The sequence below is a fragment of the Falco rusticolus genome, chromosome 3 (assembly GCF_015220075.1).
Source record: "Falco rusticolus isolate bFalRus1 chromosome 3, bFalRus1.pri, whole genome shotgun sequence".
Taxonomy (NCBI): Eukaryota; Metazoa; Chordata; class Aves; order Falconiformes; family Falconidae; genus Falco; species Falco rusticolus.
In genome coordinates, this window is record NC_051189.1 from 38,577,353 (window position 1) to 38,603,178 (window position 25,826).

The following is a 25,826-nucleotide window of genomic DNA, read 5'->3' on the forward strand; positions in this document are numbered from 1 at the left end:
TTCCAGTTACAGGGTGATGTAGCCCTACAGACATGCTGGAGCAGGCGCTCTGCTGTTCCCTTCTTAGATTAGGGGTCATCCGCACCACTTAGCCTCATTACCACGGAGGACACAAGCCACATGGGAATGACCAAGCACTCTCAGTTGTATTCCTCATCATCTGAAATGAAAGAATATTAAAGGAGCTTGACACTCTACTTCAAAGGTCAATAAATAATTCTCAGTGTCTCCATATATAAAGCAAATGACAGTGGACAATAGGCACAGCTTTGTCTCCTGTGCTGAATGTAGTTTAAAACAAAGTGACAGGAAATAATGAGGACTAAATTGGTGAATTGGTTTGTGTGTACTGGGGATCAACCTGTAATACACATTGCACCCAAAATACAGAACTTCAGAGAAGAGCAGCTTTAAAGCGTTGTAGCACACACTCTGACTGCAATACCTCATTTACAGAAATACTGGTATTCCTCATTACTGTCCCATAGTCACAACATAAACTTAAATCAAAATCTTAAACTACCTTGTAATAAAATTGAGTGGTATTAGAAGATAAACACTGCTGGAAAATGATTTTATTAAGGTAAGTAGTAGAGCAAGTGAAATGCATCAGCTAAGAACTGGCCCGAATGTTACATTTTTACTAATACTTCAGCATCAGTATTTATGAATGAAATAAACTACAAAGAGGCAAGGGATGACTCATGCATTTGTGCTTTTTAAACAAAAGAATAGGATGAAATAACAGCCAAACACTCCCCGTAACAATCCAGATGGAGATTGCCCAGAGAAAATGAGTGGCAGCATACAGACCTTTATGTCACCATACATCTCCCTGTGACATGAGGAACTACTGTGCAGTCACTAACATGTTCAGGGGTCATAAATAGTAGGTAGTGAGTTCAGCGGCAGTAACAGAAATGACAGGATGCTCTGCACCCTTCTAAATCTGCTGCTGTTCTCTCTTGCCTTTTCTAGTTATTCTAGTAGGTGCTTTTTTTTTGCCCCAGGAACCTCAGCCTGAGCTCACAAGAAATGGGGCTAGCAGTGTGCTAACACAAGTGCTACAGGCTTGATGGGTTCAAGGATTCTCAGGCACGGGATTCAATATAAAATTGAAAGCTATAAATAAATAAGGACTCTTACTCTGGCAAAGATACAATTCAGGTGAGAGAGAGGACAGAGCAGTGCAATTAATAGTTATTACACTAAAGAACCTTTATCATCAGTAAATTATACTAGGATTGAAGACAGTAATTTGAGCAAATAATTCCATTCACAGGCTTTAGCTGAAGTAGGTCCCATGAGTCTGTCTAGCGTGCTGGTGAAGGTGCATTCTGGTCTGAGAGTTCCCACTGCTTTGGCTTTTTTGTGGCCTTTTAATGTCTTCATCCACTGCCTCTACTCCCCCCTCACCAGGCAGAACACAAAAATGACATCTGATGTAACATGGTGAATTCCAAGCATTTAAAATCTGAAAAAAGCACTAAAAAAGCAGAAAAATTGACTTGTATAAAAAGATCAATAAATGTTTTCCAAATCAAAACATTTCTTCTGATTTTTCTGCGTGTAAATTTCATTGTTTGAGGAAGTTCTCCGTTAACCATGCTAGCCTGAAGCTTTCTCTGACATGACAAAAGAAAGATTCCTCTTCACATACTCACATAGCTCCAGAAGCTGAGGAAGTGCAAAAGGCAATAGTGCTGTGCAAAAGGCAAAGGCAACAGTACTGTGTTAGTACCTCTGCTGACTGCCTTTCTGTGCTTATCAAGCCTTCTTGAATCTGTCCTCCCCAACTGGGTGCCCTTTGGTCTAACAACACTATTTTTTAAGGGATTTTTTTCCCCGCTATTACCTCTATCTTCAAAGTACAAATTTCTCCTTAACAGGTGTCGTCTTCTGTAAGCATGTTTTTTCTGTAACCTGAAAGCTCCAACCGTGCCTTCCTCGTGATCATGGAGACGTGGATTCCTCTTCTGCCCTCCAGAACTCCATCCCTGTTTTCATTTTCAAATTATCTGTTGGTTTATGAGCAGCACCTCAGGCTGTCAATCTCTGAAAAGGCCCAGTGTCACAAGGATGGAATATTTGCCTCTATGTATTTAATCACATGATGCAATTCTAATCAACCTGCAAAAAAAGCTGCATTAAAATAGAGGACAGATCATGCTACAGTTAAATTGTGATTTTGCTCTTGAGATAAAAAATGGATATTAATGTTCATGTTGCAAAAGAAAAGTGTACTTCACAGTACATAAATATATGAAGTTTGTTATTTTATAATACATCTGTCTGCATATTTTAGAGTATTGTTTCATTTTATTACATTTCTGATCAAGACTGATGCTCATTAAAAAATTTAACATGACAATGAAAAATTTTATATGGAAAATTCTTGTCCGCTATTACAACTGCTATCTGTTCCACTTTTTGGAAACCACAGCAAATTAGTCTTGGACCATGGTAATCTTAATTATATCTTGGAATAGATGATGTTGGAAATATATTGAATAAACTCTTTTGGTGAGATTGCCTTTGCCTCTTAATTCAAAATCTCTATGTTCATATGCTTACATTATTTAAATTACAAAAGGCAGGCATCTGAATAATGGGATGCTTTGTTGGGCAGTCATATTCATGAAAATTCATTCAGTTGTGTGGAGGGTCAAAAAAACAGGGGGACAACTGCTTACTGATCAAAATGTAACATAAGCTGCACCATTTCATTATAAGCGGCATAGTGCAAAGACTAAAAAAGAAATTTTTATGTGATCTCAGAATTGTTTATCTATGAATTTGGCATAATTTTAGCTAGATAGCTGTTATAATCCAATCTAGTTAGTTGATTTATTTCAAAAAGGCGGTAAATAGGGGCCATTCTAAAGGGTGACACAAGCACTCTGCAGACCGAGTGGCTGATGTGAAGGTGTCAGATGAGAACATCACCAGCTCCAACGCTTTTTTTTTTCTCCAAAGTTGTATCAAATTGAAAAGTTGCCTCTTTAGACAACTAAAATCTTGACCAAGTTTTTATCTCCTCTCAGTTGGCCTATGAGAAGTATGAAATAAAGCCTGACTTAACATAATGGATCAGCTGCTACCATGATCATTTTGCAAGGTGACTGACTGCTGGCCTGGCAGCATCAGTTGGGTGCTCGCTGTTTGTAGTGTTCCCAGAATGGGGGAACTTGCAGAGCTGCTCCAGGAAAAGCGGTCAGGACATGTGCACACATAGTGCAGGTGATACAGCTGGGAGGTTCATCTGTGCCACATGCAACAAGACACAATGATAAAAGGGGATTGGTGACAGTAAAGCACTACCATGGGCTACAGGAAGGGTCCTGTTTCACGCGCATGTCTACTGCGCAGTGATCAGTGATGTGTTTAAATAACACTTAGACGAAGGGTCCTGGAGCAGTGACACAGAATGTGCCCAGGCCTCCCTGCATCCCTGCCCAGCAATCACAACAAGCTGTCTGGGGGCACCTGAGGGCATGCTAAACTGGGTGGGATACGTTTCATGAACTGCTCAAGAAAAAATGTAAATAACCAGCTGTTCCAACTTAATCCGACGTTTGCAATGTGCAGGTGATATACTGGATCACAAAGCAAACTATCTTGAGCAAAGCTGTCTAATGTTATACTTGGGCTCTTCATGGAATTGACAGTGCTATCAGATTTTTGTGGGCCTTCTTTCCTTCCTGCTTTCACTAAACTCCCTTGAAGGATTGTGGTACATCTTATTCTATACACTATTAAAATATTTTTCTCTAACCAATCACTATCTCCTGTAACTTCTTAAGGTAATTTCGCTCCCAGAGACACATCTCCCTGCACATTCTTTGTCGCTAGGTGTCCTTGAAGACATTCAGAATTATAAAATTGAAACAGCAGCTGCTGTCTGTTTGGCCAACCTACTAACAAACTGGCAGAGCAGGTTACGTGGGAGGCCAAACCCACAAAGCCACTGAGCCTGATCAACTGTTCAACTCGTGCTACAATGAGACTCAAAGAGACCAGCCAACGCTATTCAGATCCAAGTCAAAGAAATTAAAGTGTGGATTTCTAGGCTTTTTTCTTTAATCTCAGAGCACAGTTCTAAGCTTTAGCTGATTTGATCAGAGTGTGTAAAGGAAAATCTTCAACACTTGCTGCTGTTCACCCATTGAAGCTCACCTCGTCATGTTAGACATCAGTGACATTCACCCTTGCAAAAGGAAAATAGAGGTGTCAGGCCCAAAATCATTAGGTAATTAAGAGCTCTGTGTTGGTGCAAGGCTGTACTGCCATCAAGTGACCTGGAGCAGCTGTCACATCAATGTTAGTGAGGAGACGACAACCCTCTCAGCCCCACCAGTAAATCTAGTGTCAATGTGTCATCTTTGACTAACATTCGACTCAGATGAACTCCCAGAAAATATCAGTAGCAATTGTAGGTCCACCACATTAAGGAACAGAGGTCATTGTCATAAGAATATTTTTTAGGCATAACATGCTTGTTCCCCCATCTTGATCAGATGTTGCCCATCCTGTTTAGAGGCTATTTAGATATGCTGGTATTCAAAGGGAATGATTTGCCATGTTCCATCTTCTGACAGAAAATGGAAGTTCTCTTTCACTGTGTAAGTCTATATATTTCATTTTTCTCTTTAAGTTTCTCACCCTTTAATAGAAATAGTTATCATTTTGATTAGAAATCAGGCATGCATTGTAATTTTTATGGAAGAAATTTTTGAAAACATATTTCCTGCAGTTCAGCAACTTTACTCCTCCTCTCTATAATCAAGTTTAAATTTTGACTTCATAGAGGGCTCTTTTATTTGCATGTAGGCTTTCCAATTAATGAAGATATTTGGATTTGCCACAAGAAAATAAGGAATCAGAAGGAAGCAGTAACTGATGCCAGCCTTGATGACAACTATGTTATCCTTCTTTTTATATTTCAAAAACACAGAAGAGAGGGAAACACAATTGCAATGTTAACACAATTACTTTAAATTTGGAGGTAAATATATTTTTTTTTTCATTTCTTGCATTTTCCGAGGGAGAATGAAGAGAAAGAAGAAAGCTAATGGCTCTACATCAGAGTCAACATGAAAAATGTAGGTATTTTCAAACCAATACAGATTTTTTAATGAATTACTGTAAAATGTGGAGCTAAATATTTGCTTACTATATAATTTAGCATAAAACAAATATAGGACATGCACAATCAGAAATGTTGTTGCTTGTTGGAAAGACATAAAAAATTTTAGTCAGTCACAGACTGACAGACATCCTTGAGGTGAAAACAGAACTGCCAAGTATACAAACATTAACCAGGAGCTATAATGGATTTTCTTATATTCAGAGAATGTTAAATTCTCTGTTGCAGAAGGTTCCTGGAGTTCAGTAAATACCTTTACTCACATTCAGAATTCCTTAGTTGGGAAGAATTTTGTACAATGATTAGAACTGAAAGTTAATACATTCATCTCTTTTTGTAAAATATGCACTCCTGATTCACCTATTGGAGCTGCTTGTAAAGTTGACTTACGGAAATCCTTAAAGAAGAGTCTGTCAGCACTTCATGGCACTGAAGATGTAGGGGTTTTCCCATGTCTTCTCCTTTGTAGGCTGAAAAAAAAATCTCTTCTGTTCCCTAAAATCATAAACTTTCACCCAAGTCAGCATTTACAAGTAAAGGGCAGAGAAATCCTTCATCTAGAGTAATCAGCCACAGGCACAAGTTCCTCAGAAGGACCTGAATATCTCCAGCATTCAGAAGTGGAGTCTCTTCTTTCTCCCATGGCAGCTTTGCCCTGCAGCTCTGCAACCCAGAGCACAGCATGTGAGCAAAAGTAAACAGCCCAATTCATTGTGTTATTACCACCATTCAACTGCAAAAAAACCAAACAAACCCCACCTCTACTCAAAATGTATTCAAAGGACACATACAACTGAACATACTTTCTGACGCTGAAGAGAAGCTGGTTATCTAAAAGAATGTATTTTGAAGAGTCTTTCTAAAGTTTTCAAAGTCTTTACCTACAAAATATATAACTGCTTAGTTGCAACTAAATTAGCCTAAATAACAATGCACTACAGTAATGAAAGGGAGTGATTTGTTCAGTTGTCTCTGTCCAGGAAAAAAAAAAAAGCTGTTGAACATATGCTTCATTTTAAACACAGATGGAATTAAGCATGTGCTTCAGTTCTTTTCTGAGTCAGAACTAAAAATTAAAAACCGTAGCTATGTAATACTTTGCCATGTTACAGTAGAATCAACTAAAATATTGCCATCATATTCTTTCATATGATTTCAATATCCTGCTTTGAGCAGGGGGGTTGGATAAGACGACCTCCCGAGGTCCCTTCCAACCTCAGCCATTCTGTGATGCTGTGAATACTGCAGACATGAAAGCATGTTACAGTTTTATATTCATTCATAACATAAGCAATATAAAGCATTGTCATTGTTTATCTGAATAGTAAAAAATTTACCAAAAGGCAAATGTGTCATTCGGATCATTCATGTTTCTTTATTGAGCTTTGATGAAAAACAGTCCATTTGAAATACTTCCAGCAACCATTTCAATCCCAAATGCTCAACACAAAAACTTGGTATCGAAATTCAAACATATAAAGTTACATCTCATTATAATTTAATATTTAACAAAGCTAATCATTTCTGATTTTTCATAATTAAGTTTACAAAAATAACATTACATTTATAAAATAAATCAGCTTTTCCCAATAAATTACAGTGGTGGTGTTCTTATTCAAAAATGTAATATATCGTACAAAATAGATAACAACTTTTTGTCAGATAAAATACTAAAGTATATTTTTCATCCAGTACATTTTGGCAGTGTGTGACAACATTTAACTGTACACTTTATATCTAAAGTACAGTGTAAAAACTAAACCCATTAAGCTATTATTCAGACCACTTATATAAGGCAAGGGTGGCCAACTTGGGGATTACTTTTTATTTCCAGTTAAATGTTTTTAGTCAGAACCAATACCACCATGTTTATGCAACCAACTTAATTAATCTGACCCAGTAAAGTCATGCAGAGCCAACTTGAGTCCAGCATTCTTTCTATGACAGGTACACAAAAGTAACCCACATCAGTCAACTTTTGGGCTGCTTGGTATTTCTCGTGCATGCTTTACTTTTTTCTTTCTCCACAAAGCATTGGTGGACAATTTATAAAAACAGCACAGTCCAGATTCCCCTAAAGTTAGTGGTAAAACTTCAGTACTTTATTCTGTCATAAAAACTCATATTAAAAGGGATTTGTAAAAAGAACAATGCACTGATAAAAACTAAACAGTAAACAGCAAAAAGAAAAACACTCTAAAAAGCAAAAGGTACACATTAAGGGCTACTGTACACAGACTTTGCAAAAGCAACTACTTTAAAATAACATCAAAACCCACAGCATCTACCTGGTGGTAAGTGTATTCTCATTAAAGCCTGTTGAAAGTTCAGGTCAGCTCAGCAATTACTGTGGTGCAATTCCCACCTGCAAAAACGTATCTGAAGAATCATACCAGTTTGAGCAACTTTCAAATGCCAGAGGTATAACATCACCCATCTTTGGATGCTGCAGTTAATGCAGGTGTCTGGTTCAGGATGATCAATATCTGACCTTGTGGAATTTCTGACTCCACTGTTTTCTCTTTGCAATAGTTCATCAAACAGCAATATTTTCCTCTCCTTTTTCCGCCCTCCATTTCTCTCTTACATAACATCTGGGAAGAAAGTCTACTTTAAAGTACTAAAGGAAAATAATTCGTTTCTGGAATAAATGCATTGTGCAAAGTGGTGATTTTGTTATGATGTCAGTGTTGTATGAACAACATATCACTTTATGTATCCTAATAGATTGTCTTCACAAATTGTAACTGAGTAAGTATATGTCCAAGTGAGTATGTGTCACAAGGTCCCCCTTGTGCAAATCCACAGAGGGTCCAAATCCAGATGGGTTCGTTAGTACAGACTCCAGATACAAAACTTAGTGTTGGAACCTCCCAGACTGGAAGGGAAGGAAGAGGAGAAGAGGGCTCGTCACAGTAAATCAATTCATCCCAGTCTTCTGAAAACTCTTAAAAATCCAGAGGATGAGTATCTGGTGTGCTTGCTGCCTTCTAGCTTGAAATACCATGGCTCAAACCAGGAACATCTGGAACTGAACTCAGGCACATTTGCTGCTTGAGTCAGTAAGCCGTACCTCTCCAGACACAGTGCTGCTACATAACTACAGTTTCTCTGTAGCTGAATTTTAGAGTGATTGCTAAAACATATATTCATTAGCCAGTTAGGCAAATAAACACAATGGCTAACATTTACACTAGTAAATTGAACAGTACAAAGTCTACATCCAGCCCTGAGGTCAAGTGGCATGGTCTGGCCATATTCCTAGTTATACTCTCTGTGCCCCTGAAGAGAGGTGGCCATATCGAAAGTACCTGGTAAAAAGTGTCTTTGGACTGGCCTAATCCCCAAAGTGTGCCCAGAAATTGCTTGGGAAAGTAATAGTCCTGACCAGAAAACATACTAGTCCTTGTTCTAAGTACTTCGCAATTTAAATGCTAGCACCTATGCCTTGGCACTGTCCAATTGACTGATACAGAAATTACTTTGTATACAGATTTTAAAAAGTCTTCAAATGTATTAGCCTATGGCAGGACCTCTGATTCATACAAATAACTAAGCAGTGAGGAATTAATGGAATCTTAAGTTTTGTCTGATCAACCCACTTTTTTGTGCCTACAATTCACAGCTAAACAAGCACTAACAGTTCTGCCACAATTAAAAAATTATATACACATTTAAAACAATAATATTAAGACAACAACTAAAACAGGAAATAAAAAATGAATCTGTGCAGGTATAAGATCTAAAACTCATATCAACCTCTATACATATTTGTCAGACTGCAGTGTCCACAGTTACAGTTTTATGTGGCAGTCAGAACAGTATTACTTTCCAAATCATGAGGTGTTTTAAGAAACACCCACAGTAGTGGCTGCTGAGGAAATAATTTCCTTTTTAATCCTGAGATTTTAAATGTGCAAGTGTCCTACCAATTTATCTAGTGCATAAAAAGGAAGAAGGGAAGGAAGGAAGGAAGGAAGGAAGGAAGGAAGAAAGGAAGGAAGGAAGGAAGGAAGGAAGGAAGGAAGGACAAGTAAGACAGACAGAAACATCACAATGGTTTTTGTTTCAAAATAGATTGCTGTGCAATGACTGAAGCCTGATTTGTAGACATTTTGTATTCTTGCCCAGAGCCTTGAGGAGGGGAAGGTAATGGAGTTTCTGGAGTTGCTGAAAAAGAATATAGAAACAATTATGTATTTTTACATTCTGACCTACTCTGCATACAGAGATAGATACTACTGTGCTGAACGGAAGTTCTGTTACATTAGGCATGCTAGGGAAACAGAATATTTTAATTCTCAGAATTTTTAGTTTATTAAAAATTGTGCATGTGAAAACAATCATACATCAGAATGGTGATGGATTTTTTAAATATTAAATTCAGGTCAAAGTCTCTTACTTAACATTGTTTATATACATAAGGTTCTAATGCACAATTATTTTACTGTAAGAACGCTGATGAAATAACTTTGAGCATTGAGGAGCCACCAATCTAAATAATATTTTTAAATATAACAGTGACATGTTATGACAGAAAGCTAACTTGCAATTACTTACAAATCTGTTCTGTATGTAAAGGAGCAGACATTGAACTTATGAGGATAGTTTGGCCAGTTAATGGATCTTGGGCTAAGTGAGGATGTATTGGATGATGCAGATGACTGGCATCATTAGAAGTACCTGCAAAAATAACATGAGCATTTATTAATTCAAAAGACCATGCTGTCACCAGCAACTTAAACTTCAGTAATTACATTTCTGCAGAGCAAATATTTTGATTGGCAATTTGAATAATTGCCTCTGGGTATTCATTAAACAATTTAACCAGACCAACCACATTAAGCACCGTATTTGTTTTCTCTGTTTTGACTGCATTAACAGTGGATTTCATGAAGTATTTGTAGGGATTCTTCCGCGTGCCTAGGGAATTGTATGTCTAGATATCCAGCAATGACTGAGAAGAACACAGCACAATCTCAGGTTGTAGGACTGAGTTAATAAGATGAGCAGCCAAGACAAGAAGGCTTTAGATAACAATTATATGACCCAAAGCTCAGCCAGCAAGGCAACAGTCAGAGTGCTTGCTTACATCATGATCCCCTCATGATGTATGCTAAATTCAACATAACACAACATTGTAAATCTAACAAGCTGTTAGCCTACCTCCCAGTAACATTTCCTGAAGTAAACTGTCAATTTTAACAATTCCAAATAGTTTAACCAATTGTATTTGCTCAATCATTTGCCAAGTGATGCTCTGGAGTGTGGGCAGTAGAAGCAGAAGTTCACCAAATCTTCCTCGGGAGTCATACTGACGGTCATTAATATAATCCTCTAAACTGATCTGGACTTGGAACCGCATGTTCTTAATCTTCATTGGATTACTCAGGCCTTTTGCATCTTAAAAATGACAAAATCTTAAAGTCAAGACAGATTATGATTTGGGAGGAGCATCTTACTTTTTTCATTTAATTCTTTTCCATCCAGGTATATAACATGAGCACATGGTACCTCAACAGAAATTACTTCCAATATAATCACATCTAAAATAATTCTGAGAGATATTTTTGAAAAAGTACCTGGATCAAAAAACACAATTGCTTTCAAGCAAGCATACTCATTGTCATCTATTTGAATTTCCTGGAAGGGTCGAACTAATTCATCCAGAATCCGATTTGCCACTCGGCTGATTTCTACTTCAGTACTGTTGCGATGGATTATGTAATTGTTGCCTTAGAGAGAAAGAATACCAACATGCAAATTGATATAAAGACTTTGATGCAACATACTAGATGAAGCCCATTTTCAAAAGCGTATCTCATTTCGCTTAATCAAATTAATATTTTTTTGAGTAGTAACTTTCCTTTGTGTCATACAAAACTGTTTGCAAACAGAGTAAGTGCAAAATACAGCTGTCACCCAGTAAATAATCTGTGCACATAAATATGCCAACATGTACAGTAACCGATTAGCCCATAGAGCTGAGGTCCATATTTGAATGCACAAGTGTGGAGCAAATAGGCCTTCAACTTTATGTAATAGATAAATATAATTATAAACTGATCTTAAAATTTATTCTTCCCCCATTAAAATACTATATTCCAAACTGAATGATCAGGATTCATCAATGGTCGAAGAAGCCTTCTTCCAGAGGAGACACCAGGAATTCTTTTTCTAACAGAAGCTTTTGTTACTCCTAAGAAAAACCGTAAGCATCATAAAAATTTTCAGAGTACAAAATAAGTTTTTAATTTATGTTTCAATTTTAAATTGATATTTTGAAGAAGTCTCCATCACAGCATCTTAATTCACCTTCTGTCCAGAAGTGATCTAACATAAGTTATATCATATAACCCAGTGAAGGATCCACTTCAAGTGACCAAGAATATGCTTATGCAGGCATGACTGCTCACTGTGCCATGGATTCACCCATCTCCCACGTGGCAGAGGACAACAGGTATGCTGTTTGCATGATGGCTACATGGCGACTGCCAAGGCAGCAGTGAGAGGGCTCCTGAGAAAGCGAATTGCAGGGAACAGGCTATCCAACTTTTTAGTCTATAGGGTGTTCTCTGACTGCGTCTGAAGGGCTCTTGAGAAAGCTCCAGATAAATGGTTTTCACAAAGATTGAAATTAGTACATGGGCCACAGGTTGGCTGCTCCTCTCTTAATCAAAGAGGTTTTATGGAGCTTTTGTGTTCTGGTTTTTTTATGGGACAAAGGTGCAGAAAGGATGTTCATGTAAGGAGAAAATCTGCCAGCCACCCCCTTAAGCTGTGGCTTCTGGTATCCATTTAAACCTTTAGCCGTATTAACTCACAGGAAGCTGTTCACCTCTTTTGCTGGAAGGGGGCACGTGACATTATACCATTAAATAGCTATTTAGCATTCACAGAATGCATTGCTTTGATTGTGCCATATCAGTTGTCCTACTTAAGTGATTACATGGTTGCTAATGTACTACAACATCATCATTATTAATTAAAACAAAACCAATATTTACCTAAAAGTAAAATGTCCTTATACGCCATGGACCGCTTTGCTGCTCCAAGCAACAGGTGTTCCCCAGCATGTGCTCTTAGCAGGGCAACCTCAAGAAAAAAACAGCAGACTCTAATTAGACAATAAAGCAGTAAGTTTCAATAAGGGTAAAAGAAATGAGGATGCATATTACTGTGAGTGCATTCAGCTATAGGTACATGTTTAAGATTTTTAAAATTCTAATGTAAAAATGTACAGTGAATGTAAAAACACTGTACTAGCAGTACACTATAATTAAATTATCATCCCCTGTTAGTTCTAGCATTTGGTCTATATTTTAAACATACAGCTCTGCAAAATACTTCTCAATAAATACATACTTGCATTTATTTCCTAGTACAGTTTTCTCTGGAATTTTAAGTTGACACTAAAGACTCTGGTGGGCTGGAATGAACTGTTACAGAATATTCGGCACTATCAGTGTTTCATTTTTCTCACCTTGAATGAAAAACTTATGGGACACTCAAAAGAGCTTTTTCCCCAACAAAACCAGATATGCTAAAATATCCATTACCATCAACAAAGAAGAAACCTGATTCATCCCGGGAAGACACTTTGAAATGTGGTCATTACATTACTCTTTGTCACCTATTTACTTCCCTTGGTTTTAGTATCTGTTTGAAACTTCAGCACTAGCCTCTATTTTCTCAAGGAACTCCTTCCTTGGCAAGTAATTATTTTCTTACGAATCCAAGCCAGTACTTTACGCATGATGTAAAGGTACACAGCACCTAGGAATTCTTAGTGTGTGAAGACTTTTCACCTTGTCAGTAGAGCTAACTTATCTGCTCCGGCCTGCTCTAGGGTTTGTAAATAGGCTGATTCCCACATGAGGAATCGTTTGCTCAAAACCAGACTGTTTATTTTATAATTAAATGCACAATGCCCCTTAGAAAGGCTATCACAAATGCAAAAGTGGCATTTGTTTTAACTCCCAATACCTTTGTCACACTCTTCTTAGGTACTTAATGTTCTGGATTATTTCCCAACATGTACTCTTCAAGCACTGCAGGGGTGCTTTCAGCCTATCTTTCTAAGGTGATATCTTTTTTTTTTTTAAAAAATACAGGAGCTTTTTAATGAGGTCTGATCCCTTCTCTTTTCCTTCATGCCATCTTAAAAATAAAAACAGCAATATTTTTGCTCACTTTTGTTGCTCTTGTGTAACCAATGCATTAAAAAATTCTATTCTTTACATGAACCGATTTTTAAATTATTCCAGTATGTTGAGATTGTGCACACATATCACACTCTGTGGGTCTGAAAAGACATCAAGGCCCTATCTGGGGGGTCTTCTGTGGGCTGAAACACCCTGTATTCCTGGGGAAAAGTATAAGAGGGAATGACTCAGTTTGAGTCTCAAACCCAAGGATGATTTAACCGTCCTTACAGGATTTTCCTAAAAACTGAGAGACTGAGGAGGCAAAAAGGAGGAATTACACAATTCAACTTCATAAAGTCACTTTCAAGCTGAGTCAGATTTTGGTGGACTGGAATCAAGAGATCCTGAGCCATGAATTAACCTCCTGCCCAGGCAGCCGGTAAGGGAACTGCTCACCGCAACATGGAGACACTGATTCCAAGTGTGCTAGCACAACTTACTCCGAAAGCCAGTGATATATCAGGATATATTGCAGATGCAATGATAGATCAGACCTCTGTCATAAAAACCCTTAAGAATTTTCAAGGTTTGGTGCTTTTTTCCCCTGCGCTGATTATATACAATATAATTTTAGTACACTGTATTATATGAAAGATTATTTGCTATGGATTGATATCAGTATGTTTGGCATTTGTTTGAGATTCTAATGGATTTTATTTTTTCCAAGTAGAGAAGACATGCTTCAGATTAAATAACATGCTGTCTTAAACCATATTATAATGAAAGGTGAACATGAAATAAACACTTTGCAAGGTCTGAAAAAAACATGGCTTTTTTTTACAAGATTTTTTTCATTTTTCCATGCAGGTTGGTATCTCTGCTTCCAAAACAATACACAAAGCACAAAACAATTGAAGACATAGTAGGTTGCTGCTTCTTTTCATTAGTGTGCTAGAGCCTTATCAATTTCCTCTGTTTGGGTTTTTTTTTGTGGTGGTGCTATTTCATAAGTTTAAAAACCATTAAGATGGTAGACCTAGCACTCAGCTACCAAAAAATGAGTGTTTAATTGTAACATTTAAATATCACAGAAATAGCGGGACAGTAATTAAACCCTTCTCTTTGGTCTCCTCTTATACCTGGTCATCCAGTGGTAACTCACAGAAACCTGGAATATATTTAGCCCATTCCACCAGCACCAAAAGTTGTTGCTTCATAGATTCACAGACATCACTAATACCAGCAATTTTCTTAACATTTATGTCAGTGCTAGCACCAGGACTGGCGACTGAGATCTGGCCATAGTGAGAGAAAAAAGTAACAATGTTAAATTACATATAACTGCATTTTCAATGGTTAACAGCATATTTAAGAAAAAAATCACATCAGTAATCATGCATACTCTTGAGAATTTCCTTGACCATATGGACAATTAGTCTGCACATAAATCTTTCATTTCTCATTACTACCAGTGTGTATTACGGTATGTTAAAAATTACACTATTTATATCATGATACAAAATCTCCTCATTCTGAAATACTATTTTTAATATACCCAAGCCCTGATAATTTGTAGGGGTGAGGTGGGGGTTTTTAATCCTTTACAATGGTTGACATTTACCTCATTTCAGAAAGAAAAAAGAGCTCATAGGGGCATGCAGTAACATTAAGGGCAAAGGAAGAAAGAGTTAAGGGGGTAGCATGCTCTTCTAGTGAAAAGATAAGTATCATTAACTTTAGAAGGTAAAACAGGGGGTTTTAGTGCCTGGAGGAGAATGGTTTGTAATGATGAAGCGGCAGTATAGGCGGAGGCCTGAGACATTTCAGAGCAAATGTAAAGGATATGAGTGTGCATTAGACCACCTGCAGTGAACAGTGTTCTGTGAAATAAGAAGAGAGCAATATCTTTCTGGTCTGAAGCTAGGGTACTTTCATGTAATCACTGAGCCAAAACCTGAAATTCTTAATGACTTTTCAAAGAAAGGAACAAAATCAGGGTTGCTTTTAAGCTAGGCAGGAAAGACAGCTTAAGATAAAACCAAGCCTGAGAAGAGGAGTTTATAGTTGCTATCATATCAAGGAAGAAGAAGAAGATGAAGACAAAAAAGGAAAAAGAAAAAGGAAAAGAAAAAGATCCCAGCACAACAAAACCCCACCACTGTACAAGGCATATGAAACTGATTTTCACCTTATGTTTTACAGAAAGCAGGAAATTCTGTAGTGTGATTATCTCCTTCTCCACCCCACCCCCCAAAAAATATTTGTTTGGTCTTCTAATGCTGTGTACCTACACATTTCAGGATGGTGGATGCTATTTAGGTTGACTCCTACCAGATCCCCTTCATTCCCAGATCCATCTTAAATCCCCCAGTGGGATCTGTGGTGAAATCCCATTATCCTTGGGTGGTCAAAAGGAGTTGCACTTCTGAACTAAAGCTCAGTGCTTCCTTCATAATTCAGTAGTCTAAAACACTGGAAACAGCTTAGATATTAATGGCAGTTAACCAGCTGAACATTAGTTCTCAGGGAAATACAACAGCTAGGCGGGTGAAAAAATCCTCTGATACATAATTCAAAGGCTATCATGTAGGGAAAAGGTTAGCGGTATTGTCTTTTTGTAGACAGAGCATTTGTGAAATCCCTGGTGTAATCATGAGTCCATTTCTGGCATCTGTTCTACAAAAACAAAGTTGAAAATAGTGGATAACATTCAGGTGAGAGCTACCAGAATGATTCAGTCAAGAAAACATTCAGTGCAGAAACAGAGTAAATGAAATTAAACAGATTTCACATTTTCCAGAAGAGTAAGAGGAGTCTTGATCATGATTCAAAAGTGCCTACGCAGAGAGTTCTGATAGCAGGAGGCACTCTGATCTACCAGAAAAACAGACTACTATGTACCAACTAGAAGTTAATTCAGGAAGGTAAAGAACAGGTATATTGTTTAACTGTTAAGACTTACTGGCTCATGAACTTAATGCATTGTCCTTCCTTTAACATCTTTTAATCAGAGCTATGCATCCTTATAAATTACATCTTATAGGACAAACTATAGACTCTGTGCTGAAATTACTTGGTGAGCTTCTGCTGGGAATTCATGAGATTCATGCGGTATCACATCTGAAGGACATGGCCAATGATTAGTGACACTACCACCTCCTCCAAGTCTCTCGTCACGATTGAACTCATCTTACAAATCCATTCGATTAAGTGAAAAACAAGGACTTTAAAGACTTCACTTTTCCATCATGTTAATGTGACCTCTTGGTCTTTGAGGACAAGAGTGTATCTTCATATATGCTTGGCATACTGGGAACAATTACCCCCTACTACAACATACCCAGTAATAAGTAGAATAAATTTCTGTTTACACAAGGTGATGCTTTAGGCCTGGAATCTACCATCCAACAAGAACTTTGTGGCAGGAACAGCTGAAGATGTGATTCTGTTTAAGACAACTCTTATTCCTGAATTGCATATACCAGTTGGAAATGATTAAGGGAGTAACACACACAAAAAAAAAAAGCACAATAAGCAAGTTCAAGGAATTACTAAGGAGGTAAAAATAGGTATAGGTATGAAAGGTAGGAAGGTCCATTATGTTCATCTAGTCTGCCCAGACATGCAATACATGCCAAAGACTATCACCCAGTAATTCCTGCATCAATTCTTTACAGACAGTTCCACCCTAAGAGCGATGCTGATAAAGGATGAGATTACAAAACATTTTGGGATGTATAAATCAGTCAGCATGAAATCATAAAGGTGGCAGTTAAATTCTAAGTTAGTAAGAGGTGCAAGAATGCAGAATCAATGACCATGATTTATCTGAGGTGCAGAAAAGGACTGGAGACTGTTCCATTCAGCAATTGATTGGATAGGAGAAAAAAAAAAAAGAAAATGAAGTTCAGATGAGACAAAGAAAATTTAAAAGCGAGATGTGAATAGAGTCTGTAGTTGGAACACTTCTGTTTGCCTTATTTATAATGTCTAAGGATATTAAAAATGGGATTTTCAAAAGAATGTAAGGAAATGAGTGTCCACACCCCTTTGAATGTAATGGCTTTGGACAATTTTTTTCCTTAATGTTTCATGGGAAAGCCAGCCTCAAGGATAGATAGATGCCACCAGCTGCCTGAGACAGAACTGATTTAAAAGCAGTAAGAACCATAAAGCTTTATTAAGAAAGGTGCCTAGGACATATTTTCCTGTACAAAGTGGAATTTTTTTATTGACTTTGCTTTAAGAATGTATTCTATCACTGATTCTTTCATTGGGAAGAGGAAACTGGGTGCATTTGGAAGTAGAAAAAAGTAATCTCAATAATTATGCTTAATACAATAAGAAACTGAAAAATATTTAACTTTAGAAAAATGGTGTTAAAGTAATCAAATAATGTTGTGGCAGATCTCAGTACCTGACGGGAGAGTGTCTCAGCTTGTGACAATGTGCTAATAGAGGGAATGTTGCAGCCATCAAAAGTGTTTCTTCTTGTGCTTATCCTGTCCCGTTCATTTTGTACAGCTGGAAAAGAATAATCATCTCGTTTATTGACTTGTAGACATCGCCACACAATATCATTTCAGAAGTTTACTATATAACTATAAGAATCAAAACGTATGATATTAAAAAAGACCTTGTGCTTTTAGCTCTAAGTAATGAGGAAAGATGACAATACATGTTTATGGTCTTTACCTGTATACTGTTTGCCTATAAAAACTACGTATAACTAATTAGATAGACAATGAATTATCAGCACTTTTGTGACTGGCTTTATTACAGTAAAATCTCTTTCTTCCTTTGAACTTGAACATACGCTGTCATTTTGTTATTTTAACCAATTTAATAAGTGAGGTTTTATGATGATGGTAGACATGGACATCTCCAGACTGCTGAACAGGTCAAGAGGTATACAGCACCACTTTACAGAATGCCTCAGTCAGAGGCAGTCTGACAGCCTTACTCCTGCTCTCCTGTGAGAAACCCTGACACAGGAATGAATTGTGAACTTAATCCACTAGCAGGATAATGTTGAAACTTAAATCTCATGTTCCTCCTCTGTGACATTGCACTCCTAGCCAGTTTACAGAACATAAACTAAGTTAATACAAAAAAAAAAAATTAAAAAGGCACCAAAAAACTTTCAGGCCAGTAAGTTTTGTCTCATGGGGTCCAAAAATAGGCAGTTAAAAGTGCTTTGGGTAAGGAATCCTTAATTAGCGCATGCAAGGTTTATGAAGCAACAAGGATTACTTTTGAATTGAAGGAAGAAGAAGAAATAAAACTATCAATCAGATTTTTCTAAAACCTAGATCATGTCCAAGGTTAGACCAAGGAGAAAAGAAAAGAGGAAAAAAAAATAAGAATTGTGCTGATCAAAATCTTTTTATTGCACAAGGAATCTCATCAATTTTTAAGAGCAGCAGCTTTATTTCCAAAGATATGTTTGCTATTTTGTGGGAAACAATCTGCATTACTGAATTTAGGAGTAGTACCAAAGGCTTCAATAAAAAAAATAAAATATTCTATACACTGGATAGTTTTCAGGGTTTATCTGAGCAATGCACAAGTTTATTTGAGAGGTGTACTAACTTTTTGCCAAGGACGCTCACTGATGGGCCTTTTATTAAGGTCACAGTAAGAAATGTGCAGTGATAAACACAAAGTGCTAAATGTTCATGTACACAGGAAACAAAAAAATATAACCCTTTTTAAAAGAATGCAGAAAAAAAACTTTCACTGAATCTCCACAGTTTAAGTGCTACCCAAATAATTAAAATAAGGTCAGTGCCAATTAGAAAAATACTAAGGTATTCTGACAATCACTAATGAAAGTCACCGGTGGAGGGCTTTCAGAATCATAGCGAAATGCTTCAATTTTCTCCTGCGTATGTACAATTTTGGATTATTAGACAAGATTGTCTGTCTTGCTAAAGCCTTTTCATCAGTTCAGGCTAAAACTGCCTTAAACAGAGACTCCATGAGGAAGGGGGAATATCTGTTTAAAGAGCTTATACCAGGGCCTTGGCCCTGAAGAAAAGAAAGTGATCTGCTAGAAACAAGCTGAGGAACTATCATACAGACTATGCTACACTTACGCTATGAGACATCCCCTGATGGTGTAGAGAGGTATATAACAACACACAAACAGTGAAATTTACAGTTCTGTGTTTTAAATTATTTTAGCACTGGGAAGACTTAAATAAACACGGCTCAGATGCAAAAGGAATATTTTATAGGTAGTGGGACCAAAGGAGGAAGAATGGTGTAAATTAGGTTAAAGATTTCAGCATGCTTCATGATGATGTCAGCTAGCCATACACCTGGCTGCATTAGCATGTTGAGGGGAGTTTTTGTCTCTGTTTTGGCTTCCCAGTACACAAAAAATGCTGGAACCCTGTGCAGTGTCCAGCAGAGGGCTATGGAGATGCAACCCACAACACAAGGTGAAGCAGAGCGAGGCATCTTTGTTCATGCGGAAATGAGAGAACCAAGGTGGAGGTGAAGGTTTTAATTTCTGTAGTTTACAGAAAATGGAGCCAGATTCTTCCAAGGTGCACAGGGAAAGGACAAGAGGCAACAGACACTACCCTCATTGCAGTGAGACACATTCCAATTAGCAATAAGGAAATAAACTCTTCCCAGTGAGGGTGGTCAAGCACTGGAAGAAGCTGCTGAGAGAGGCTGCAGAATCTGCCCTCTCAGGGACTGTATAAACTTGGCTGGACAGGGTCCCAAGCAACCTGACTGAACCTAGAAATTAGCCTGGCTTTAAACGGGGGCCTGGACTAGATACCTTCCAGATGTCACTTCAGAGCTAAACTATTCTTTAGTTCCAGGCTTTGAAAGACTGTGAAGCTCTGCTTTTTGTAAAACTTTTAAGGTTGCCGTGGACATGCAGGTCTTCCCTTTTCTTCATGTCAAATTGATAATATTTATACAATATGTTACTGATTTTAATGGCTCAAATTCCAAAAAGTTACACTGTGTTCAAGGAGAGCCACAAGATTCAACAAACCTACTTCATAACATACAGAGTGTAACACTGTTTCAAATATCCCCATCCAGCTGCAAGGAGAAAATCCATTTTACCTCATACCAAAACTTGATCACTAGCAAGGCAATACTATAGTATAGATATATGAGAGCATAAAGAAACAGTTTCCTTTATCTTAGGAAAGCTATGTATAGACTAAAAATATTAAAGCCTTGTTACAGTACAGGAGAACTGTGCCCACAGGTTGCAGACTGGCCTTCAGGCAGGTACACCATGAGCCAAACAAAACAGGTAGCAAAGTTTGTGATAAACCATTTCTGAGTACTTATTTGAACCATATCAGGTATCTTTTGTCTCTACATCATTATTGCCAGTGAAGCAACAGTCCCAACAACCTGACACAAGAATCCTCTGATATTCCCACTGTCTTCCTTTCCCTATTGCTGTGCTCCTACGGTCATTGCTCCTTCCACGTTGACAGGAAGATCACAGAGACACCCATGTTTCTTCACATCTGACAGTGAGATGTGTAAGCAACAATCTTCCCATATTAAGCCCTAATGAGATTAGACATTTTTCTTAATTAATGTGGGCACTCCACTGACAGCTACCACTACTGTTGCCCCTACTACTTTTTCACTCAACTTCACACTCCTTCCTCTGGCTTAAATGCTTCAAATGTTTAAATTCACAGGAAGAAGCAGTAAATCGTCACTGTCATTAATTAGAAAGGGGAGAAATAAAATCCCAGATAGAGATTTTATTACACAAATTTGGCAAAAAATTAACCTAAAATCTCACAGTTTGAACTTTTCCAGGATATGGCTCAACACTTAGAAATTAATCAATTTTGACACTAGGATTAATGGATTAAACAATTGCAAATTCACTTTAAACCCATAGATTTGCTAATGCTCAAAGTGTTAAAGTGTTTACTGACCTGAAAACTAGATGACGCATATTTCACCTCAATAGAAAAGCATTTGTCCATCATGAAGGCATTATAGCAGATTTTCCATTGAATTATCCTGCTGGAGCTTTTTAGAGTTTTTATTATATTTTTAAAATAATTGAGATTATTTCTCTTTGCATATAAAATAAAATATCATTACCTTCTTTTTTCATTCCTGCTCGAAAACACTTTTTTAAACGACAATATCTGCATTGATTCCTTTTGTCCTTGTCAACAATACATTGCCGGTTAAATCTATCAGAGACAAGAAAAGATTAATGTATTAATTACATTAACATTAATTATATTATTATCACATATTATTATTATTTTATAATTGCCATAATATACAGTATATTATATATAATCATATATAATTATATAATAAACTATAATACTGTTTAAATATATAAAACCATAATAATGTTATTAATATTATTATATAGTAAGAATATTAATGATAGTATTAATACATTAATAAAGAGCACCCTGATTACAAAGAAGAAAACCAACCAGTACGGCCTGTCAGAATAACATCTATAACCACAGACTTTCTTCTTTTGTTTTGTTTTGTTTTTTTTTTAATTAATCAGTCTTGAGAAGTGTTTCATACCTTCTTCATTTGCAGGAATATATATGTGTGTGTAGACACATATATATGCATTGGAATGGGCAAGTGTTGAAAAATTTGAGTTTTGCACATCATTTACACCTTAGTTTATTTATGAGAAATGTCAGTAACTGGCTGCATCAAATGGCAGTGGGAGGAAAAAAAAAAAAAGCTACAAAAAGGAAAAGAAAAGGAGAATCAAGAAAAATGCGAAGTTTGACTGTCATGGAGCAGCCCTTAGCTGCACAACCAGTACTCTTGGCTGGCAAAATTTTACTCCTTCCAGGAGATACCAATGAACAAGCTACATGTTGTATCATCACAGGTTACAATTTAAACAGCAAATGGGAGGAAGATTTTCTAACACAATGAAATGAAGACATGAGGAAACATACTGAGTGTGACACTGCAAGAAGGTTCACCCAAGCTCTCATGAACATCTACAGGTATGCCTAAGGGGGATGCACGTGAGCAATCCCCCATTCTCCCTGTTTCCTTCTGCCTTTTTGCTGTGTATGTGTTTGTTAGATAAACAGATCTATGTTTTGCAGAGCTCTTCCTGAAATTACTTTTATCAGCTCTTGTCACACCACTTTAGAGGTATGTCTACGCTGTATCACTGTGGTATGTCTATAAGGGAGAGATTTCCCTAGAGTATTAAGCAACCAAGGAATAGTGTAGCAAACATTTCCGGTAACAAGACATTCTTACATGAAGTTTTCTCCTTTAGTGATTTGTCTAAACTCACAGAGGTTTGCCTATATTCTGTGCACAGCTTAATACTGACATTTTATGAAATTGTGCATGCACAGAGCAATTCTTCAGACATGGTGCACACACCTGCAGTGTGATAATTTGGACAGCCAGACACCCGGAAATTAACAGATTGCCATTCAGACTGACGGGGGGGAAATGGTCACTCAAAAGAGCAGGGTCTCATGCAAAGTGGGAAGATGTGCAGATGTGCTTGTACAGCCCTTAAAACAAGACTCATAAATCTTAAGTCTTTCTATTCAAAAACTGCTTTCATAAGAAAAATTATGAAAATATTTTTTAGAAAACAGTTAAGAATTTCACAGTACCAGTGAAAATGTAAGAATTTTTCCTTTCTCCCCCTCCCCCAGGAGATTACTTCTGTGATCATAAAGAAAAGAGTGAAACAGCTCCTGAGTGATGTAATGATATCAACAATATCAAGAGACATCTGGAGTGTGGTATCTGGAATATTTAATATCAAGTAGTCTTGAATAAAAGACATTTTTTCCAGTCAGAAGAGTACACCATGAACCAAATGCTCATCAATAATGCTGGTCAGAATTCCTTAAGAAAAATCTGAAAATACCCTGGCATAGTTCTGAAAAGTCTGAAAAGGTATGAATGTCATTTTTGCTTAAATTCATTAATTTAGTGCCTCTAGACAAACTTTTGAAATACCTGCATGTATAGACATGATTTTTCCGTATACTGCGTCTAAAGAATCCCTTGCATCCATCACAGCTGGAAGCACCATAATGTTTTCCAGTCGCTCGGTCTCCACATATTGCACAGAGACTACTGACCCCGTTGTCAGCAGCACTCATGTTGACAGCTTCTCCTGAACTGTCTGAGGAGAAGCAAGAACAACATACATAGTTATGGATAACAGATTCAACAACCATCCCATGAGCAATTTGAAATTAAATGAAGGTTTTTTTCTGGCCTTTTCTCTTTTAATTGCCATTTTTGATTTATATAGCATGGCATACCTGATTCCATCTGGTTTTTATTCAGATGAACACCTTCAAAGTTACAAAGATGTTAACAGAATTTGAGAGGTTCACAAGAATAAGTAATTTTGTTCTAAACTCAACTGAAAGGGGCTAAAAATCAAAGTGTAATTCTGCACATATAATTACGTATTCATTCTTACTAACATGAAGAGGAACTTCGGCACAAAGCAATGTTGCCTAGTTAGCTGACAAAGATCTCATAGGAGCTGGCAGTAACTGGCAACTATCATACAAAGGTACGTGACATTAAACAAAACAAAAAGATAAGACAGTTTCTGCACAATACTTAATAATAAAAAGAAAAAAAACAGCCACCATTCTAAGAGGACTGCCTAAGTGTTATTTCCTTGAGCAGATTTTCTAAAGGAACATTGGTGCAGGCTTTACTTGCACAAGAGAATATTAGCTACGTGATTAACAATTAATCATTCAATATGGTAAACAATACCGAAGAAATTCAACCGAAATCAAACCAGACATATTTATTCTTGTTTGAGTCACAATGTTTAACAGATGTGTTCAAAGAAATAATTGCAAGATAGCTTTTTCTGTTACGCTTCCAGTCTTACAAAAGGAAAGCTGTTTGCAATATGCCCAAAATATATGCAGTTGTTCAGTCAGGGAGAGGAAAGAGTGACACATTAATTAGTTATTCAAACACCCAATCAAAAGTCAAGTACATGAGTTCATGAACAGTGGACAGGTAAAAAAGTAAAAACGTTCATATTGATACATATTATTATTCAAATTGTACTAGATCCATCTGAAATGTATTACACAACTATATTATAAAATTTGCATTGTGTCCCAAAGAGCTTACAATTTAAACAGTTTTTTAGACAGAGAGAAGAAGCAACATTTTTTCTGTTTTAGAAACATAATTAATTTAAAATTGATTAAATAAAATTGAAATTTTAAAGCTAAGGATTCAGTTCTGTAGTTTGTCATGATTGCAAAATTATTTTTTAAAATGGGTTACAGAATTACTTTAGCCAGAAAAATTTAAAACCTTTCTTCTGGATTTTTGCAATTTTTTGTCATAATGATACAGCAGAATAATTAAAAATACAGTATTTAAATTTAATGATGAAATATTTTATAGCAATAAATGTTGCATCTATATATAAGGATATTTTTTCTTTTGTGTTACTCTGAAAGAAAATGTCTGGGAAATTGACCTGATTTTGCAAATTTCTTTGATTTCAACAGAACTGCATAATCTGCCTGCATTCTCTTAATGTTTCTAATTCATTTAGACAGCTACAAAAGACACATAGGGAAGTTCATAAAAGGCAACTTTCCATTCCAGGCTAGCACTGTAGCTACAAGGCAATGATTTTATAAATTCTCTATGAAAATACTCAGGCTGAACTCAAAGCAAACTTTAAACAGAAAAAGGCTACTCCTAAAACTTCAAAATTACCAAACTAATCACTTAGAGTAAATAATTTAACTAGGTCTATCACCAACACATAATGCAACACAGCATAACCTTCCTAACCTGCCTTCCCATTTTATGTAACATTAACAGACCTGAAAGGGTGCTATTCAGCAAAAAACAACTAACCAATGAAAAGACACATATTACAACAAATAGTAGAGAAATCATCTAGAAGTTATAGAATCATTGTTGGTAGCTTCCAAACCACTTAGGGCATAAGGGTCTGTTTCTTCTTTCTAAATCAATAACCAAATCCACCTTTCTGTTTCCTAAGCTTGCTGTAAAGTAACATCATAATTCAGATAAAACGTCAAGACCAACAACTTAGGTTCTATATGGCAGGAATATGTGGAAAGGCAGGTGCTAAGTATTTTTCCTGCAAATCACTAAATATTTGTCCTGCCTTCTAAAAATACATATTACAATATATCTATGAATTATATTTTTGATACACTAATCCAGGTTCTAAGTATATTAGAAGATTTGGAAAGCCATTTTAGAGTAGTTTAATTTGCCTGATGTTTTTCTTCACTTTCATTGACTGATATTTCCTTTTAGCTGATCAGTCAGTACTCAATGATGGCAGAAGGAAATGGTGTGCTTCCTGTTTCAAGCATAACTTATTGATATGATTTCTCAAAAATTTATTCCATTAAAAATTCCACCTAAAGTTAAAGTGTTACATTAGTCAAACACAAGTATTTTTTCTCAGCTGAACATTAGCCTCTAGAAAGCCAATGTGATTTTTTTAAAAAAAATCATTC

General features: G+C 36.7%; 1 protein-coding gene across 7 annotated transcripts in view; it reads right to left on the bottom strand.

The window, feature by feature from the left end:
* Nucleotides 1–6,496: 6,496 nt before the first annotated feature.
* HNF4G (hepatocyte nuclear factor 4 gamma) overlaps nt 6,497–25,826 on the bottom strand; it is a 61,042-nt gene continuing 41,712 nt past the window's right edge. For 6 of the 7 annotated variants that reach the window (XM_037380417.1, XM_037380415.1, XM_037380414.1 and 3 more), the window contains 9 exons: nt 23,287–23,455; nt 21,403–21,497; nt 17,711–17,817; nt 14,433–14,588; nt 12,154–12,241; nt 10,729–10,881; nt 10,313–10,549; nt 9,707–9,829; nt 6,497–9,316 (listed from right to left, as the gene is read on the bottom strand). In XM_037380417.1, coding sequence (XP_037236314.1) covers nt 9,198–9,316; nt 9,707–9,829; nt 10,313–10,549; nt 10,729–10,881; nt 12,154–12,241; nt 14,433–14,588; nt 17,711–17,817; nt 21,403–21,497; nt 23,287–23,432 — 1,224 coding nt within the window. In that variant the 5' untranslated portion in view covers nt 23,433–23,455 and the 3' untranslated portion in view covers nt 6,497–9,197. The remainder of the gene's footprint in view (nt 9,317–9,706; nt 9,830–10,312; nt 10,550–10,728; nt 10,882–12,153; nt 12,242–14,432; nt 14,589–17,710; nt 17,818–21,402; nt 21,498–23,286; nt 23,456–25,826) is intronic. The other variant, XM_037380419.1, reaches the window with a different exon arrangement.